Source organism: Rhinolophus sinicus, chromosome 7 (assembly GCF_057876585.1).
Source record: "Rhinolophus sinicus isolate RSI-liver-muscle chromosome 7, RSI-T2T, whole genome shotgun sequence".
NCBI classification, from domain to species: Eukaryota; Metazoa; Chordata; class Mammalia; order Chiroptera; family Rhinolophidae; genus Rhinolophus; species Rhinolophus sinicus.
Window position 1 is genome coordinate 35182388 of NC_142507.1, and position 22824 is coordinate 35205211.

Sequence of the window (22824 nt, forward strand, 5' to 3'; positions counted from 1 at the left end):
AAAAGTAGTACCTCTGTGATCCAATGACAAACACCCATTTCCACTAAAATTTGCTGTTAGTTGATGTTAGGGAAGTTCTCTAAATAAAACGATTATATCATTTATTTTATCCACCAGCCAAAGTAATGGCCCTGAAAATGGAAGAGCACTACGGGGCTAAAAGTTAGAAATACACTAAATTAAACTAAATTTATTAGGCTCCTTGAAAGACATTAGGAAGATTGAACTATAAACATCAAGAGCATTTTTTAAAAAGAGCTCAGATTATCTCATATGGCATCTCATTTAATCCAAAAAAAACTTCTTTGTGGATTAGAAAAAAACTATTCTTTATTCACTGATTGATAAAGTAAATATTGATTGATCAAATTTTGGAAATGGAGGCAATCCCTTAAGATAGTCCCATGGGTATAAATTTTATAAGGGAGTTAATATAATGGACCACAGAACACAACACAATCAATAATTTCCAATCAATATCAGGTATCATGTATGTACTTTAGAACAAGTCTTCTCTTAACCACAGGTCAGTAAACTATGACCCATGGAACAAATCTAGCTGGTCACATGTTTCTTTAAATAAAATTTTATTAGAACACACCAACACCAACATAACCATGCCCATTAGTTCACATATTGTCTCTATGGCTGCTTTTGCATTACATCAGCACAACTGAACAACTGCAACAGAGACCATATAACTCAGAAAACTGGAAATATTTACTATCTGGACTAATTTTACTTAAGATGTCTGCTTACTTCTGCTTTAGACTATCACATTACCATGCTTTGTAAATCGAAGCAACACGTTCAGAAAAAAGTAACTTTAACTTACTAGCTATCTTTTTCTTTTAAACTTGCTTACATATTTCTATTTTTATTAAAATTTATTGGGGTGAAAATGTTTAGTAAAATTGCATGGGTTTCAAGTGTACAATACTGTAATACATCATCTATATATTACATTGTGTGTTCAATACCCAGAGTCAGTTCTCCTTCCAACACCACATATTTAACCCCGCTTACCCTCATCTACCACCCCCAGTAGTTACCCTCTGGTAACCACTAAACTATTGTCTGTGTCTATGAGTTTTTGTTTATTTATTTGTTTGTCGTGTTCCTTTGTTGCTTTCAGTTTTATATCCTACATGTCAGTGAAAACATGTGGTTCTCAACTTTTTCTGTCTTATTTCGTTTAGCATAATAATCTCAAGATCCATCCATTTTCTCACAAGTGGCATTATTTCATCTTTTCTTATGGCAGAGTAGTATTCCATTGTGTATATATACCACAACTTCTTTATCCAATCATCTCCTGAAGAACACTTTGGTTGTTTCCAAGTCTTGGCCAGCGTAAACAAAGCTGCAGTGAACATCTGAGCATATATATCTTTACGAATAAATGTTTTCAGATGTTTTGGGTAGATACCCAGGAGAGGCATTGCTGGGTCATATGGTAATTCTATTCGTAATTTTTTGAGGAACCTCCACACTGCCTTCCATAGTGGCTGGACCAATCTGCATTCCCACCAACAGTGCATGAGGGTTCCTTTTTCTCCACAGCCTCTCCAACACTTGTTACTATTTGTCTTGTTGATGATAGCTATTCTAACAGATGTGAGGTGATATCTCATTGTGGTTTTTATTTGCATTTCTCTGATGATTAGTGATGTTGAGCATCTTTGGAGAAATGTCTCTTCAGGTCCTCTGCCCATTTTTTAATCAGGTTTATTTTTTTGTTATTGAGCTGTATGAGTTCTTTATACATTTTGGATATTAGCCCCTTATAAGAGGCATTATTTGCAAATATCTTCTCCCATTCGATTAGTTGCCTCTTTACTTTGTCAATGATTTATTTTGCTGTGCAGAATCTTTTTAGTTTGATATCTTCAATAAAAGTTGCTGGGAGAATTGTAAAGCTACATGCAAAAGAATGAAACTAGACTGCTATCTGTCACCGTGTACCAAAATTAACTCAAAATGGATCAAAGACCAAAACATAAGACCTGAAACAATAAACTGCATAGAAGAAAACATAGGTACTAAATTTATGGACCTTAGGTTCAAAAAGGATTTTATGAATTTGACCTCAAAGGCAGAGAAGTAATAGCTAAAATAAATGAATGGGACCTACTAGCTATCTTCACCAATTGTCAGAATGGGACACTTTTTCCCAAAAATAAAATAAGCACTCCCAATGGATGGAATCTAGTACACATCATAACCACCTGTATAAATACTAGATAAGGTATTGATTTTCTGTTCAATGTAATTTGCTAATGTATGAGAAATGAGGAATATCATAACTAAACTGCAATGCATACTTCCAGAAGAGAAGACCATCACAGAAAAAACAAAAACAAAAAAAACCAACATACAATCACCTATTATAGTATATGAGCAATGAACCTAAATTAATTAGAATGAGCAATAACAAAAAATGCCAATTGCTCATAAATAATAATGCATTGTCTATAAACTTATTCTATTATTCTTAAAGTTGTAGAAAATGACAAATTTAGTTACAAAACACATATTCGAAACATGCAAACCACTAATTTTCCACTTGTAAATGCCTGATTCAAAAAGCAATTTACTTTATGGTTTACTTAAGCTTTGGAACTACATTAAAATATGATAGTATATATACAACAGCTTGTTAACAAGATTATCATAACATTAAAATCATAATGTGGCACTTCAATTATGGATACTTAAAATTAAAGCTAATCCTCACAGTACCAATTTTTATCTCCTAAATAATTTTAGCTATTAGCTGCTCATTCAAAGTCTGTATCTAAAATGATAACTACTGTAGAGTAAGACCTAGATCTGCACTTTTCCTTGATAGTAAGCAAAAGCTTCCTTTCTAGTCTTTAATACACAATCTTTTGCTATTAAGGGGAAAAATGCCTTTTTTTAACCTTAGCTAAATGATATTTATTTATGCTGTTGTTTTAAATAGAAACATCCTATATGCCAACAATGTGTTTTCTTTATAGTTTTATTATTCTAAATATATCAAGTTGTCATAAAATGGCAGTTATAATATTAATTTGATTTTTTCTGCAAATACTGGTTTTGTTTATTTTGTTTTTTAAATATTTCATATCAGTACATATGCATATTTTAACAGCAGTGTCCATAACATGCCTTCCCTAGCTTTTCTACAATTGACAGACAACTTTTCCATCATGCAAGATAGATTCAGAACCACTTTATTTATTAATAAAAGTCAAAGATGTATTATTATAGTACTTATATGCTATAAATTATTCTAAGCATGTTACATATTTTGAAAACATAATCCTCATAATAACCTCCAATTGAGGTAGGTACCATTATTTATCCATCTTATAAAGGAGGAAACTGACTCACATGAACATTAAGAAACGTTCCTGACTTAGTTAGTACCATGTTTCCCCGAAAATAAGACTGGGTCTTATATTAAGTTTTGCTCCAAAAGACGCATTAGGGCTTATGTTCAGGGAATGTCATCCTGAAAAATCGTGCTAGGGCTTATTTTCCGGTTAGATCTTATTTTGGGGGAAACACTGTATGTGGTAGAGCTGAACGTGTAATTTATGTTCACAGTATTCCCCATTCATTCTACCTATACCAATAAAACCACAAGACTAGATTAAAATCTCTATTAGTCAAAAGTCACCCTATTTTGAGGCCTATTCCAAATTCCATTTCTATAATAAAACTTTTCTTTATCCAAGAGCATATTTCCCACACTGTGAACAAAATGAGTACTACTGAATTTAGAAACACTGCTTTTAAATAAACATTGTCTGGTGCATACTAGGTGCCAGGCTGAATAAGTCAATGCTTCAATTAATGAATATAATAATGCATTTTACAAACATATAGTTAAATTAACCTATGCCTGATTTCATTTGTGCTATTGCTTCACAAAGCTTATAATTGATAAGTATGTAGTCAATATTTCTGACATTCAGCTTCAAATTAAAGTTCAAAGTAGAGAAAAATATTGTAAATAAACATAGTTCCAAATTCATATATGCCAATTATTACCAAATCCATAAATAATCCAGAAGTATTAATGCTAAGCACATACTTGGTTTTATTAAACATTAGCTGAGAATTAATATAGAAGTTTTCTTATATTCCCCATAAATAATGAAAAAATTAAATTATCTTTGGTCCATTTGAAACTGAACAGCAAATCTTTCACTCACCCGTGGAGTTAATGAAAATAATATTCCAAACTTATGTGGTAAACAGATGATACCAAATGTAAGAGGTGTGACAATTGTTTGCAAACTTGTTGCAATGATGTTGCTAACTTTGTTTCATACCAGAGGGATTATTCATTATGAATTTGTACCAACTGGACAAACAGTTAACCAAGTTTACTATTTGAAGGTGCTGAAAAGGCTGCATGAAAAAGTTAAACGGAAATGACCTGAACTTTTCACCAACTATGATTCATGGCTCTTGCATCACGACAATGCACCAGCTCACATGACACTGTCTGTGAAGGAGTTTTTAGCCATTAAAAGTAACTATATTGGAACAGTCTCCCTACTCACCTGATCTAGCCTCCAATGACTTATTTCTTTATCCAAAGATAAAGGAAATATTGAAAGGAAGATATTTTGATGACATTCAGGACATCAAGGAAAATATGATGACAGCTCTGATGGCCATTCCAGAAAAAGAGTTCCAAAATTGCTTTGAATGGTGGACTAGGCACTGGCGTTGGTACATAGCTTCCCAAGGGGAGTACTTCGAAGGTGACTGCAGTGATATTCAACAATGATGGATGTAGCACTTATTCTAGGATGAATTTGTGAACTTAATTGTCTCACTTTATATACATCAGTGTACGTGTGTACATTTGCATACATATGTGCATAAACTGTGTGTATACATATACACATACATTCATATTATACAAATTACATATTTGATTACATAAAATATATAATCAAATACAATTAGTTACAAATAGTTTTATGTAATTAATCATTTTGCACATGTCTAACCTGTATTTTCTAAGCAGCATTCTAATGATGTTTATTAGAGTAGATGCATCATTATCTAGAAAAAGTGATGGTGTGCTTTTGTCTTTAGATTTCACAAAATCCAAATATATTCAGCCTATCCATGTGTTGCCCTATCCGCGTGTTAGGTGAAATAAACCAAATCCAGGAACCCACTGTGGACATGGAGAAGGAATATGAGCCTCCCTATAATAAAAATGATAAAAACAAGATGTTCTCCTCTGAATAGAAGAAAATAGGATACTCTTGTATCTGATGTTTTGGAGGCATTGTGCTTTCAAGAGAGTCCTATTGATTCACTGAGTGAAAGAAAACTTGGAGAAATATGATTATGATAAGATCAAGAAATATGATTAAAATAGAAAGCTAACACATTCCTTCTGAATCCAATTTTACAGGTCAAACTTCTCATATGGTTAAAAAACATAGACAGACACACACAGGCATTCATGATTATGTAAGTAATTTATGTTTGTGCTTGAAATCTAAAAATACGTTGCAAATGTTAAATCATCTATAATCATTATTAAACAACCTGCTGATTTCACTTGAAGTATTTTTTTAATACTTTCTTGTTTTATTCATTTTATATTTTTCTTCAACATTACCTGAAGTTTTCTCACAGCCTTACATTTGTTTTCTAGAATACTTATTTAATTCACTAGTCATAAATATTTATTAGGTTGGTGCAAAAGTAATTGCGGTTTTTGCCATTATTTTTAACCTTTTAAACCACAATTACTTTTGCATCAACCTAATAGTTGGCCTTCCCCTCCCCTGCACCTTTTTTTACCATTATAAAACAATTTCATTGAACCTCCTGTACATAAATCTTTGTGACCATAATGGATATTTTGAAAAGCAAAGGGATCCCCAAATTCTAAATGCTGTCATATGTAACATTTTCTTGACTAGAAGGGGGAGATTTAGATAGAGATAGAGATAGATAGTGCACATATACAAATACATATATATATATGCAGAAACGCACATTTACACACAGATGATATATGCACATACATACAAATTTATCTACAAGGAAAAGATTAAATCAGATAATGACAATATTCTTATCTTCAAGTCTTACTCAGATGAACAAAATTTACTCCAGTTCATGCAGAAGTATCAATTTAAGAAGTATGTATCCTGAAGTTTACCCACTATGCTTTAAAGGGATGCAAGATTAACATAACTGAAAAATAACAGCTAAAACAATGTCTATATACCAGGAGTAACAAACCCTTAGATCAGATTGTAAATGGCCCCAGTATCAATGGATATTAACATAGGAGTAAAACTAAAGATATAATTTTTAGACTAATACATCTAAAAAGGAAAAACTGAAAAAGACGTCCTTTAAATGTCTTTGAATATCGCTTCAGACCTCAGTCTTTCAATGAGAAGTAAGATTGCTTAAAAAAAAAGTAAGATTACTGTTTACATTCTTTTCACCTCTCAAATCTTTGAGTCTAAAGAAACAAGCACATTACAGCAATTTTAAATTATCAACTTAATATTTAGAATGTGTTGTATCTTTTGAAACTCTTTCCCAAGTTTACATAGTTATACTTTAATTTTTAACTCTGTATGAATGGCTGAGTTTATGGCATACCTACAATTGCTATTACACACACCAGAAAAAGAGCCAGGAACATAAACTGTGCAACTCAACATCACCATCTAGTGACAGAAATCCTAACACGTGACAACGCCAAGCAAAACGGAAGAGTAGATATCAGAGACATTCTGATAGTTCACCTGTATAATAATAATCTAAATATAAGTGCTTCCATTGAATAGGCTTGGTTCTGCAAGTAAAATACTAATCCCCAATTGGCAATTTTTGTACTCAAAAAATGTAATTTATATTCTTGCCATAGAGAATTTATACCACAAATCTGTATTTTTGTGTATTGTTATTCTCAAAATGCTTTGCATAGCATTTTTACTTTTTTCTTAATTAACTATATATTATATGTACCTTTCTTTTTCAGAATTTGAAACTCCCTTTTCTCAAGTTATTCAGTTCAAATACCTTCCAGTTTCATATATCTACTACACATGGCCCAGTACTGCCTCTAGAACTGAAAATGGGAGACAAATAATGTTAAAAACAGTCCAACTTTTCCCATTCATGTTTAGAATTTATTACAAGGACTAAGACAAGTGCAAAATATGATTATATAGAAATCAAATCACTTTGGCATGATAACAGTGATGAGCTGGCAGAGATAAGAAGAAAATGTGATGAAAAGAAGTTGAGAATTTTACCTCTAAATTCACTATTATTATACTGTAGTCAGAGATTTAAGCTAGAGATGATGCATTCTTTTCTTTCCTGAAATTTTTCTTCTTATGTCATAATTTTCATAAATCCACACAGCTGTGGAACTACAATAAACTGTGTATAAGTTAGACAAGAACTATTCCTTATGCTTTTCTACATTCTAAGACTACACTGAACTTTTCTAGTTAATTCCACTATATATGACATATGTAAATGCTTTAAAATAAGCATTACACACTATTAAATAAAAATTATATATGCAAATACTTTAAAACTTTATATTTTCATTTTGTCAATGTCATAAATTACAAAGCATTTTCTCCTGTATTATCCTCATTCTTCATATGTCCTATATTACAAAATAAATTAAGATTGAACAAAAGATTAATTAGCTAAAATCACAGTTGGATCTCAAATCTGGTTTGTACTATCTATCCTACTATTCATGTCATACTTTTTTCTTTCCATTTTTTCCATTTCTTACTTGATTATTTTTCTAATCATCTATAATATGCTCCCAGGATAGAAAATTTGGGAGAACAGAAAATTGTAAGCCTGAAAAAAGTATCTGTAAGCCCATCAACCAGATATAATAACTATTTTGTTATACTTCATTTCTACCTTTTTTCTCTGTATTCTTCATATTTGGTGGAGATCATGTTCTACATACAATTCAGTTTCCTGGTATTTTTCACTGAACATTATAACATGGGGATTCTTAAGTCACTAAAAATATTGTATTAAAGGTAGTTTTAATATCCAGATAGAATTAATTATGCCACAATTTACATATATAAAATCTTCATTTCCTTACTTTTTTCCTTAATGGTAGACAATTAGGTTCTATTAAATTTGTTTACCATTATATTCTATAGTTTAAGGAACAGATTCAGATTGTCCATAATTTCCAAGTCTTCTGCATAATATATTTCAGGAAGTTAAATTAATATGAAAAGGGTAAGTTTATTTAAGGCTCTTAGTACTTATTGGTACCACCTTTCTTTAAAGACAGCAATCATTCCCACTCCTCTTGGGCTCTAAGAATGCAAGTATGGCTCTCTTACCATTCCATCACTAGCCCTCATAATCCCCTTGCCACTAAATTGTAGTAATGTCAATAACCAAAAAATTAGTATTTTAAGCATTATATATATATATATATATATATAATATATTATATATATATATATATATTATATATATATATATATATACACACATATATATATATAATTTTTTGTCATTAGAGTTGAATAGTGTCAAGGGTTTCTTAATCATACTTTGCCAATTATCCACTGAGCTCCTAATCTTTTTGAATCTGTTATACACATGGGAACACAATACATTGATGTTGTCGTTTAATTTTGTGATTTTCTTTTTCATACATAGAGAAACAAAACTTAGCGATTTCTTCGACTACTTTTTGGCTTATTCTCTTTCCCCATCCAAGCCTCAAAAAGACAGTCACTTCCATAACCTACTGGACTTTGGCTGTTTCATTTATTTCCTTTAGCATGTAGGAGACTATAAAGCATTATTTTTTCCAAAAAGCAAAATAACTGCCTCTTATACCATTTAGTGACTGATTTAGCATGTCCTAGAAGACTTGGGGTACTTTATATAATATACCAACTTCATAGGATGTTCATAGGACTAACAACCACATACTGGTTGTAGGTAATATATAGAAAAGCTCATGAATTTCCATCTTTATATTAAATCTGACCACATTACTAAATTCTCTTATTAATTCTGAGGGTGTCTTTGTTGTTAACTCTTTTGGGCTTTCTAGATATACATTGTGCCTTTGGAGAGTAACAGTCACTTTGTCTCATCCATATCAAGTCATACTTGTTAATTTCGGTTTTCACATCCATTACTATGTTATGAATCCACCTTTTACTCTTTGTTGTCTGAGGAAGTGAGAGTGTGTGTAATGTACGTATATGTGTGATGTGTGTGAATGTGGTTTAGGCTTACCGTCACCACTGCTGAGAATTCCATCAGTAAGAGGCAGATGAATGTCTCTATAGCAATAGAAAAACATCCCTCTGGGGCAACACAATGCTGCCCAAATCATAGTCACTAACCACATGAAACTATTTACATTTAAATTAGAGAAAATTCAATAAATTTAACCATTTGGTTCTTTACCTACACTAGTCACAATTCGAATGCTCAGTAACCACATGTGCCCAGTGGCTACTATAACGAAGGACACAGATATAGAACATCTCTATCATAGCAGAAAGTTCTACTGGGCAACACTGCTCTAAATGTCTGCATGAGCCACAGAACACTGGGCAAGAATGACACCCACCCTTTTCTTCTTGGACACACCATATTATAGTCCCCACTGACTACTGGAGAAGGCTATTTAAATTTTTTTAATCCCAAAATACATTTCCCTCTGATGCATATTTTTCTAAGCCCAGTATTTTCTTAGGCATCTGGTTAGACTCTCCTTTCTGATTCGATGCATTATTCTTAGAAATGATATGCCTTTCGATGGCTACAAGTATTAAAATGCTAACAAGTCCCAAATGGGCACATTAACCCCTAGTCTTTTTGCTGAACTATAGTAAATTATTTTCCTTCTGCCTACTGCAAATTTGTACGTGAGTTTACTATAGTTATCTCACATTAATTTGAAAACCAAAATATTTTTCCTTAATCCTCTTCTTTTTTCTCTTTCCCTATCTCAATGAATGCATATCCAAATACTCAAAATAAAAACTTTTCACTGGCCTTTAATAAGTCTCCTTCTTACCTTTATCTTTATCAATAATCCAACAAATAATTACTAAGCACCTACTATATGCTAATAGTATGTGATGAGGCAAAAATGGGTTAATAAAAGTGACCCTGAAGGGGGACTGCCCAGGCCGCATCCCCTCCCCAGGAACCGCCCAGGCTCATCCCCTAGAAATAAATCTAAGATGTCCAAACTCTCCTAATAGGAGGAGATAAGACCTTAACCGGAGTAATCTGGTTTTGACACCTGCGAAAACTGTTGAAATCTGTCCATTACTTCAACTCTAGCCTCAATATTATACAATTAAAATAAAATGAACATTAAGGCTTCTCCCCCCACCACCGTGGGTTTTCTGTATGCATTCTGGGTAAGAGCATGCACTGAAAGAAACTACTTATATAACCAACATATATGAATCAAATTACCTCAGTCTGTACGTCACATCTCCTAATGTAAGGAAATTTACCTACCGTTTCCTATAGAAGAAAAAGCTGACCTGAAGTGAGGGGCAGTTGTCTGCCCCGGCAACTTCTATGCCGGCATCTTTCTCCTTGAATAAACTTCCTTCCTTTCATTTCAGGCTGAGTCTATGAATTTCAGGCTGAGTCTATGAATTTCTTTACCTTTTACGAATGACTTGAGGTTAATTCCAATGATACAACAGTACAGTAAGGGTAAGAATACAAAGGAGAAGCAAAATAGCAATCCTCCTGCCCTCATGCAATTTACTATCTACCAAGACACACAAATAAATTCAATTTTATTCCAAAAGCAGAAGAAAACTTTAAAAGCTTTTAAACACACAGATTAAATCAGGTTTACGATTTATTGAGACTATTCAGTCACAAAGTCACATCAGGTTTATGTTCTAAAATTTCTAAATTTCTCACATTTCTCTCCCCTCTGGTGACCTTGACACCCTCCTACCCTTATCTTAGTGGGGTCACTGAGCTCTCCAGCGCTCTCATTCCCACCACTCTCTGCTGTGAAAATTTTAAAGTTATTTTTCCCATCTTGATTATGGACTAAAACCTAACCCAACAGCTGCTGTATTTAGCCAGCACACTCCAGTGTAGGCTGTAGCTCCTTGTCTGTTCATACAGCCAGCCAGAGGACTAGGGGGTTGGGGGAAGAACGGGAGGTGTCTGAAATGATTCATGGATGAGATCTTGACAGAACAGGTTCAAGACTGCATGGCGAGGAAGGGCCAGGAAGAAGGACTGGACGAGGTGGCAGAGAACTGAACAAGGGCAGAATCCTCTCTTTTTTGTTCTAAGTTCATCCAAATAAGAGAGCCTTAATCAACAAGGATGTATACTCAACTTGGAGAAAGGACCCCAAATGAGTAGCCACAAAAGGTCAGTCTTCAGATTCAGTCCAGTTCCGCTCCAGCTTCTCCAGGTTAGACATACTCAGGAGTAGAGCACCACTGTGGGTGACTGGAACCAACTGAGGGCTGCCACAGAGACTAAGTAGTGAGAGAAGATGACTCTTCCATAGCCAAGCAATGCCCTGACCGTGGATCTACAGAAAGCTAGAGTGGAGTTTTGGGCCCAGGGCAAGAAATTAGTACTGGGGGTCTGTCTTCACATCAAGCATTTGATTTTTGTACCTGTCTCCTCCACTAGACTGTCAGCTCCTTGAGAGCAGGGACTGTGTCTCATTCATATCTGTAACCCCATTATCTGATATATTAGAGAAACTCCATAAATGTTTATTAACTAAATGACTGGCTTTATCCATCCCTGCATTGTATCTTCTTCCCCTACTAGAATTCTACAGAGCTATAAAATTATCTTCATAGTTTTTATATCTAATCTTCTCTTCCCTTTCTTAAAAACCACAATGACTCCCTGAAACAACTTAAATTCTTTATCATGGCAAACTAGATGTTAGGTAACTGGCCTCTAGAATATGGCAACAAAACACATTTCCAACCAGGCTCCTGAGACCAGCCCCTGTGCTAAGGGAGGTTTTTGGCAAACTATTCATACCTGTCTCCCACTGTCCCCTCTCTCACTCTGAGATTCTGAATTGCTCTCATTATCCTTGGCAACCTCCTATTGCTCCATTTCCACCCAGGGATTCTTGGCATCTAAGGAGAGATATTATTGCCTATAAAACTCTGCCTATGTCAGTTTTGTGGTAAAACGTATAGTCAAAAAAGCTTGAAAAATTGTGCTCTGTATCAGAGCACTTACTGTTCCTGGAATCCTCCTTGCACCTACCTACCTCCATGCCTTTGCCCCAAACTGTTCCCTCTACCTGCAACTCTGGCCATCTTTCAAGGCCTAGATCAAATTTCTCATCCTCTCCATGGTCTTCTCCGATCCAGACACCCCTCATGTAAGGCAAAAGATGATCATAGATGAGAGAGCAATTAATTTTTGTCCCTTCGTGCATTTTTCTCTTACTCTATTAGTCACACGGCATTATAATTTTTTGTTTATGTTTCCATAATCTCACACGTAAAGGAATGAACTCCTGCTGAATTTTCTAAAGGCAGAAGAAAAAAAAAAAGTGCCAGGCCCACAGTATACTAAATTGTTAAATGTTTTTGGTTACTAAATTATTTAATTGTGTTTAGTGAATGTAAACATTACCAATAATATGTCTGTGTATGTGTGCAATATATGCAAACTATGCAAAGAAAGTACATTACACAGCCATAAAATTAAATGCTGATTGAAATTATCTAGACTACTACTGCTTTATCTCATAGCATGGTGCTACAGAGGTTATTCCAACTGAGTAATACTTGTTTTTCTCATTAGTTCATCTCTACTTTTTAAAAAGCAGAATATCCTAGTATTTTTCAAAATGGCAATTGTTACAAAATTTGGCAGAATTTAATAATCTCTTCATACACATTTCTCCCATAATTCAATTTGTTTTTTCTTAATGACAAATTTTCTATACTAATTACATGTTCTTTCCCTGTTCATTATAGTTCCCTCTCACATCTATTTTCATTCATATTGTCTCTCTGCAATTCTTTCATTCTTTTCGTCTTCCTACACATCTATGTGTTTACTTTAAACTGAATAGATACAAAAATGCAGAGAATAGCTTTCTAAATAAATATTGGTTTGCATGCTTAATATATTCAAAATTATTATAATAGGCATACACAAAAATGATGTGTTCAATTTATAACTGTGGTAGTTTTAGACAGAGGATAGAAACTATTGAAAAATAGAAGTTCATTCATAATTTCTGCATTGAACTCTTCCACAATATACTCTACACTTCATTTTTAATCCACTACTATTATCAATAAGTTTAACTTTCTGAGGATGTCTGATTGCATTTTATAGATCTAAATTCTCTATTGTGTACTCAGTTTTATTTTTCCCTCTTTTTTTTATTAGTAAAGACATTAGCAACAAAATAGGCTCACTGCTCCATCTGGTAATTTCTCTGTACTAGTAATATATTATTCCTCTTTTTGTGACATCATAATCATCTATACAGAAGTACCATGTATCTTTGTGTAGAAGCTACTGTTTCCATTAAATTTAATTACCTCCCCCTGTGGTTTTAAATAGAAGTGGCTTCAAAATGAGGGTAGCTTCTATTAAATTTAATTACTTTCCCCTGCTGCTTGCATGGTAAAAGAGAGGTTGCTAAATGAGAGCAGCTTCTAAACTAAAGTATATGGTAACAGTGTGCTAGCAATAACAAAATTGTACTCAAACTACCCTTCTAGGAAACCTCGTGGTTTGTCTTTTCTTTTATTTTAAATTTTTTTTGCCTTGAGCTAAGATCCTAAAAAAAATGAGCATTAATAGGAGCTATATTTTTAAATATATATATATATATATATTAGATGTACTATATATATAAATCAATTTTAATTTCATAAGCTAAATAAAGGTAAATATGCTATTTCTGCACCATGATGTAGGAAATTATCCCACTCAAAAGTTCAACTCAGAACATTTAAGTTAATATTACTTGTTATTGTTTTATAGCTATAACGATAATGAGTTTTATTTCTCACATATATTTAATGTCTAGTAAAAAACATTCCTTGATTCTGATCAGATAGATTTAAAGACTACTTTCTAAAAGTTATTAAAAAGGCATCCAGTTTGGGATGAAATTCAGAGAAATATTCATAAATAATAGTGTTAAATTGTGAAAAAAGAGAAAACATCAGGCTTATTATAGGCTACTTTCTTTGAAAAAAAATCCATATGTTCTATAATAGTGTGAAAATGTAAATCAGTTTAAAAATATGATGATATAATCCTATAAAATCTAACATAATATGAAATTTTAAGTGCCTCTTTTTTAATTAAATATTAATTAGGAGGAAATACTACTCAGTTAAACCACCATTGTATTGTTTATTTTTTTATATATTGACAGAATTTAGATGAACAATATTTCCATTCAATCACACAGTTTAGTATAAATATAAAACAAGACACCCCTTAAGCATTTTAAGTAACAAATTAAACATTTACATTTTTTACTGTGCACTGAGGCTTAACATTTATGCAGCTTCAAAACCAAAGTACAGCCTCAAGGGAAGTCTCTCCACTGACAAATTAATACCTTAGAGAACAGAGCTGAATGGTGGCAATGAACTCATTTGTTCCCCCAATAATGAAGAATGACTTTTTCTTTACCACATCTGTGACTGTTGCTATGGTGACTCAGACTTACCTCATTGCTTCTCTGAGAGCTCCTCTCTCACCAAGAGTCGTGTGCTTGATGTCATCAAAATTATTCTCTAGTTTCTCACAATTCTGCAACATATTAAAAAATGCATTAATCCTCCAACATCCTGAGATAAAATTATATCTATGCAATTATGTAAAAATATAATTGATTATATAGATTATGGGCTCATGAAAGATATGCATACCACTTTAATTGGGTAGGATTCATTAAAATTGACAGTGTGAATTCAACAATAACAAAATAAAAACCTCTTATGATACAGCTGTCACAGTAGTCTTTTTTACCAATTTTCCAAAATTGGGAAAATAGAAGAAATTAGTATTTCTTATTGAGTTTGGGGGAATAAAAATCACTTCTCTGAAATAATCTTGAGTATAGCAAAGCCAATTTAAATTCACAAGAGAAAGTCAATAAAGTTTGAAATCACAATAAACTGTATATCATAAATATTTAATTCTAAATAAATTAGCATTTACTGAGATGAAAAGAGAGAGCCCAGGTATAATATGATACTAAAAGTTCCAACATTTTGGAATAAAAATTTTATAACATCTTTAAATAACAATTGTATACATAATGTTTACAATTTTAAACACACACACATTTCTTATAATTAAGTGACATTATATCAGGTTCTTAGCATCAATGGGCTAAATTTTCTAAAAGTCTTTTTTTAATTTTATTACAATTTTAACTATTTTTTATTTAAAACTAACTTAATCTTACATGACCCTAGTAAGTTTTGAAAATATAATTTTAGACTAAATAAATCCATATGAATCTTTGGCACTTTAAATTTCATGTAGAATTTAATTGTACTTAAGTAATAACATATATGAACTGACTGTTTTAGTTAACAAACAGAAAAATTAAATAAAATTTTAAATCTTAATGTGTTAGTTCTAGTCTCGAATTGTAAATAATATGCTGCATTTTAGAAAACTACAGAATCTAGATTAATAATTTCCAATGTTTAAGAATTAATTTATTTAAAACCTATGGGTATATATACTACTATATTCACTTCGATTTTTGAATCAGCTAAATTAAGGCAAAGATCTATTTTGATACATATTTATATACTTTATAATGAAAATTACCAAAAAGTATCTAAAATAATTTGAATTGTGAATAACTGTCCTCTTTTAGGTATGTAAATTGGAAATAGCATCTCATGCCCTCTGTCTTTTCACTTTTTTAGTAGTGTCTTTTCATGAAGAGAACTTCTTATTTTTAATGAGGCCCAATGTATTATTGCTTAAATTTATGTTTAGTGCTTGTGTCCTATTTAAGAAACTTTTGACTTCCTCAAGGTTATGAATAGATCTTCCTGTATCTTTTCACAAAGCTTTATTATTTTACATTTCATATTTAGATGTGCAATCTATCTGGGATTGATATTTATATGCGGTGTAAATTAGGAAATACACCATATAGGTAATCAATTAAATTGGCACCATTTATTGAAAAGACCATCATTTTCCCCACTATAATTCAGAATCATCTTTCCATAAAGTAAGTCACATTGTGTATGGCGTCTGTTTCTAGAGTCCATTATGGCCAACTGCTCAATTTCCTATACTTATGCCAGTATCACACCATTTAAATGACTTATGTCCATAATAAATTTAAAACTCCCACAAATAAATATGAAAAAGACAAATAACCCAATGGGCAAAAGACTTATATAAACACTATGTAAAAGAGAATATCCAAATAGCCAATTAAAAAAAGAAAGAAAAAACATACTCAACATCATTAGTCATGAGGAAGATGCAAATTTAAACTATGATACACCACGACAGACTTTGGAAATGCCTAAAGTGAAAAAAATAGATCACGGAAAGTATTTTGTTTTGCTTTGTTTTGTTTTTAGTATAAAAAGCAACTGAAGTACTGCTGATGGAAATGTAAATTGTTACAACCACTTTGTAAAGCGATTTGGCAGCACTGTCAAAAGCTCAACATTCACACCTTGGAATACACTCAGAACAAACGTATAATATGCTCACCTAAAGTCTTTTACAAGAATTTTAATAGTGCCACTTTTTAGAATAGCTGAAAACTGGAAACAAATCAAATGCACATCAAGATGGAATATATAAATATTAGTATATTAATACAGTGGGAAGCTACATAGAGAATAAACAAATTATAGCTATGTGGAGTAATATAGATGCATCTCACAGAGACAGTACTGAGCCAAAAAAGTGATACACAAAAGAACACATAGCAAAATTATTACACTTACTTGAAGTTCAAAAATAGGCAAAGCTACAATGAATAATCCAAAATTGAAAATAAGGTAATTACATTTATGAGCATAAAAAAGAATAAAATACTTCCAAATAAAGTTAAGAAAAGAAGCATAAGACAAAGAATAAAACATCACCAAAAAATGATATTAATAAAGAAGAATAAAATAAATGGAAAGACATCCATATCCATGTTCATGGATTAGAATACTTAATTTGTTAAGATGGTAGTACTCCCTAAATTAATCTAAAGATTCAATGCAAGTCCTGTCAAAATCCCAGCTGAATTTTTTTTGCAGAGTTTGACAAGATGATCCTAAATTTCATATGAAATTGCAAGGCACCCAGAATAATGAAAACATTCTTAAAAACAAAAGAGCAAAGTTGAAGAATCATACTTCCTGATTTCAACACTTACTACAAAACTATAATAATTAAGATAGTGTGGTACTGGCATAAGAATAGACATATAGAGCAACATGTAACTGCACAAATATTTGTACACAAATTTTCATAACAGCATTATTCGTAAAAGACAAAAAGTAGGAAAAAACCAAGTCAATCAAAGGATAAATGGAAGCAAATGTGGTATACTGATACAATGGAATATTATTTGGCCATAAAAAGCGAAGTTTAATACATGCTACAACATGGATGAGCCTTGAAAACATTATGCCAAATGAAAAAGCCAGATACTCAAGGCCACATTGTATGATTCTACGTCTATGAAACTGGCAGTACATATAGGCAAATCCTTAGAGATAGAAAGGAGATTACTGCTTGGCAGCAGCTGGAGAAACAGTGGAATGATTGCTAATGGTAATGGGTTTACTTTTTAGGGAGACTAAAGTGTTCTGAATTAGTGGTGATGGATGCACAACTCTGAATATACTAAAAACTACTGCATTATACACTTCAAAAGAATGCACTTCATGGCGTGTGAATTATATCTCAATAAAGCTGTTATTTTAAAAACAGGCAAAACTAACCAAGATGTTCAAAGTTGGTGGACAGGACTATAAGAGGCATAAGAAGGTCTTCTGGACACTATTTAATTCATTTTGTGAAAACTCATATGATTAAATACTTAAAATATGTTTACTTTTCCACATAAAATTACCCTGCAATAAAGAAGTTTTAAGAAAAGAGTTTGAACTCTGTTTAAGAAGTTATAATGCAATCACATATCACTGTAATTAAAATTAAAGAACGCATATAAATAGATTCAAGTATCAAAAACTTGGTAAATGTTAGCTACCAGCTAATACTAATAAAATAACACTTTGTTATTTGTTAAAATTCTGTACTAAAAATCCAATTCCTTATCCTGATATGCTTTGATACTTCATTAATAAAATTATGATCTTTTTCTCTCTATAGTCAATAGTATTAAAGGATGACATTTATACAATTATAATTGCAAAGATGAACAACTACATTATTTGGATTAAACGGCCTTTGAAGGATATTTTTCCAGTACTTCTGGAATAAAAATAAGTCCAGTTAGAGACCGGGCCTCTAGAGTAGAAAGTATAGTTTTTCTTTATTGTTTGCTTTAGTAGTGGCAGTGAGACCAAAAAAAAAGGGGGTAGGACAAATATAAATTTTTCACTTTACAAACCATAATGCCCTTTTGAATATTTCTATGGGGATAATTTTTCAAAATAATTTTTTGCTCATAGATGTTTATTGCAGCATTTTCGTGGCAGTGAAAAATTGGGTGAAAAATCTTAAACTTTCAATAATAAAGGAATGGTTCAATAAATAGGGCTTTTTAAATTTGAGGGTGTTATGCATTTATTACAAATGCTGTTAAGGTAGAATTTTAACAAGCCAATGTTTTTATGACAGCATGTAACTTTTTAAAGACGCTATAAAACTGAGTATCATGTGTGATATGATTACAATTTTGGAAAACAAACAGATTTAAAAAGATGAGAAATGAAATAGTTTAACTCAGATTATCTCAGAATGTTGAATAAATAAGGGTGTCTCTTTTTCACTTATACTTTTCATTATTTTCCAAACTTTCAATTATGGGTTTATGTTTCTTTTTTACTTCAAGATAATTCATAAATAAGATTTTTAAAGATTTGGGAAATATTTGTATATTCCCTGTCAAACATGCTGTTTTCAGAAAATATAACACAACAAAATACATGCTAGTAACAAGAGAAACTAAAACAGGACGGGACTTTTAAAATATTTCTTAATTTTCCAATTAAAGATATACGTCACTGATTACAATTTTGCCTACTTTGATTATTTGCCAATTAATTTATGAAAGTTTTCATATTTTTGTTTGTTTGTTTGATTTTTTTAATTAAAGTTTATTGGAGTGACAATTATTAGTAAAGTTTCAGGTGTACAATAGGATTCAGGTGTACAATTCTGTATTACATCATCTATGTGTGACATGTGTGTTCACCTCCCAGAGTCAGTTCTCTTTCCATCACCATATATTTGATCCCCTTTACCCTCGTCTATATATTTCAAATTGTCTCCTCAAAATTTCCAATTAGCACTTTGTTTTCCAATGATCATCTTTGCTAAATGGAGTCATTTAATAGAAAGAAATCTTTCCCTTGATAGGATATTTTTGTTTTGTATGGTTGGTTTTAAAGAAAACCTTAGAAACTTTTCATTTACCAGAGATTAACAAAATCAATTAACAGTGTATCTGAATCTCTTTATTTTAAAGCAATTGTTTTGAGTTAGGGTACTGACTTTAAGGCCCACAATGCTATAGGAAATGTGAGATGTAATCATTAAAACCAATGGAAGGGCCTGATAATTGCAATACTGTAATTAAGAGAGAATTTTAAGATCTCAATTTAGCCATTTAAAGTTTCTCTCTAAACTAGAGCAATAATGCCCACAGCAAAAGGAAGTCACAGATAGCAAATATTTAAGGCAGCCTGCTACAATAGCATGACACAGTAGCTTAGAATCAAAAGCAAACACATCTTGTCATCCCCAAATCCAGGTCTCAAGTCCTTTGAGAAAAACTGTAGAATAAAATATAATAAACAAAAATAAAAAATAACCTTTTATTATTTCTTTTTTTTTTTCTTTTTTGAAGATGAGAACTGGAAAACAACCACTGGACTTAAGAGAGGAATTTGGGTAGAAATTTAGGTGCGAAAGTCTTTTGAATAGATTCAAGGGAGTGTATATGGAGAGAATTTTAGGCTACTAGTATGAACAACTTTATCAAGGAATTTTTCTCCCAAAGAGAAAATAAAAATATGTGACAGATAAATGGGAAAATGGCAGTCACTAGAGAGTTAAATTTTTAACAGCACAAGTAACGTATAAATAATATGCCTGTGCATCACATATACATCAGCATAATAATATATGCTAGTAGTAATGATTTAGATAAGCTTTGATGGAACAGGAGAGGGAGAGAGTTAAGCTGCTGCAGTCAAAGTTCTTGAATAGGCAAATGGCAACGGAATCTAGAAGAGAGTGTGAGGATTGATACTCATATGCACACAGCATGCCCACAATAATGGGAGGAAACAAGGAAGGTAGTTAAATAGATATGGAGTTAACATTTTTCATGTTTGCTTTATTCTCAATGAGATGGGAAGTGATGTTAGAATGAAAATGATACAGAAGTCATTAAGACTTACAGGAGAAATGAAAAAGCTTGAAGTAGTAATCCAGGAGAGTGAGTAGCTGGCCTAGGGAAAGATAACCTTCCTCCTCTTCACCTTCTGCATTGTAATTTGTACTTTATCTTGGCCTCTACAGCTGTAGAAGAACAAGTTGATAAAAGACATTAAAGAAGAAATGATCAACAAAAGTTCACGGCCACTAATCCAATGCCAAAAGAAGCCCCTGCTCTGGGATGTGGAAAAAGGAGAAACTTTATTCAGATGAACATTTTGCGAACCAGTAAGATGTAACCTCTGGAGGAAATAAAAAGTGCACTCCTCTGAGACAAACAGGTGGCACATTTATATAGAAAAAGTTCCTGACATGGTCCCCGATTGGTCCATTTCTATGTAAATGAGGAATCCAGATTTGTACAATCTGATTGGTCCATATAGCACTATCCTGATTGGTCGAAATTGTGCATTCTGATTGGTTGTTATGGAGCTGCTCTGACTGGTCAGTAAAGATGCAAAAAATCTAATTGTTATCTTGACCAAAATTACTTCTGTGTCCTGAAATGGAAATCAAATCCAAGATATATATAGATATATATGTCTATATATATCTATATATCTATATCTATATCTATATATGTCTATATATATCTATATATCTATAGACCTATATATCTATATAGAACTATATAGATATATATAAATATGTATATATATATATATTTCCCCCCTAGAACAATATATAAAAGTACCAAGAAGATACAAGAGTTGAATTCTAATTCAGACATAATGAGATATACATCTCAAGCAACTAACATCTTTATCTGTTCATCATCTCCATAAATAAAATTAAGCCTCAGATCCATTGAGTGAGAGGCAAACAGATTCACTGTCATGTCTACTATGAATAATATTTTCCTAACATTCAGGAAAACTATATGTAAAGTGGAGCCAATATCCTCCTATCAAAGTCTATTTTCAGCACAGCTCACCAGTATGAATCTGAGAAAAAAACTCATTTTTAAGTAACCAATATCAATATGTTGTTCATCCTAGTGGATTCTATATGTTAGGAGGACTTTCCCAGAACACAATTTCAGACATAGGCAACTTTTTTTCCAGGATATAAAAAACTACCAAACAATTTTTAAAAATTACCTTGTCCGTGGTGATAATTTACACTTCCAACTTTTAATTGCATCATAATTTCCTCTGATCAAAACAACTGCATGAGAATGCTGCAACCATCATAGCAGAAGCAAGGTGTAGGAAAGAAGGAAGGGAAAGGCAGAGAGTAAATGAAAGGGAAGAGGGGACACAGGGAGAGAATAAATGAACTACTTCTCAGATTAGCAAGTACAACAAGAAGAAAAATCAGTGATTAGTAATAAAACTGGAATAAGAAGCAGGCCTACTAACCTGAACATTGTGGATCAAGCAAGTTGGGAGCACATAGGGAAAATAGAAAAACATAAAAGGTATTAAATTTAGTGCTGACTATATATTCCATTTGCCACAACAGGCAAAGATTATCTCTACTTTAATTAGAAGGAAACTGGAAATCCATATTAGCAATCATGGTAAATGTTGTAAGTTTTTGGCATATATGGAAGAATAATAGGAAACTAGCTAATATTGAAGGCTTACTGTGTTAGATACTTTTCTAGGAACTCTACCCATTCAATCTGCAGAAGAACCATAGATATCCTTACTTTACAAATGAGGAAATTGGCTCAGGGAGATTAAGGTAATTTGCCTCAAGTCATATAGATATTAAGGGACAAGGCAGGGATTTGAACCCAAGTAGTCTGTCCTCAGAGTCAGACGCAAATCCCCTAGAGACTGACAACTTCAAAAGAGTAAATTAAATAAAGTGTATGTAATAAAGTTCGGTAATAGGTCCTTCTTTAGGTGTTCGTTGTTAAATTTGGGCACTAGACTGGATGGATAATAGTCTACCAGTAAAGTGAGTGGGGTAGGCACAAGTTCTTGCAGAATTCTTATTTCTGTCTAGAGATGTTATACTTTACAATGCAGAAAAATAAGGAACTCAATATACACATGTTTAGGCCAAATTAATACCCATAAATATTTTGCATGCAACAGTCTTTCTTTGGGTTTGTGATACCACTGTGACAAATATAATGAGCAATCAAATTCCCAAGTGCTCAGGTTTTGGCAACAA

The 22824-nt window shown here is 32.3% G+C and overlaps 1 protein-coding gene across 1 annotated transcript in view; it reads right to left on the reverse strand.

Moving 5' to 3' along the window:
* DPYD (dihydropyrimidine dehydrogenase) overlaps nucleotides 1–22824 on the reverse strand; it is a 797040-nt gene that overhangs the window by 700320 nt on the left and 73896 nt on the right. Inside the window, exon 3 of the mRNA XM_019747023.3 lies at nucleotides 14750–14832. Within this exon, the coding sequence (XP_019602582.3) occupies nucleotides 14750–14832 (83 nt within the window). The remainder of the gene's footprint in view (nucleotides 1–14749; nucleotides 14833–22824) is intronic.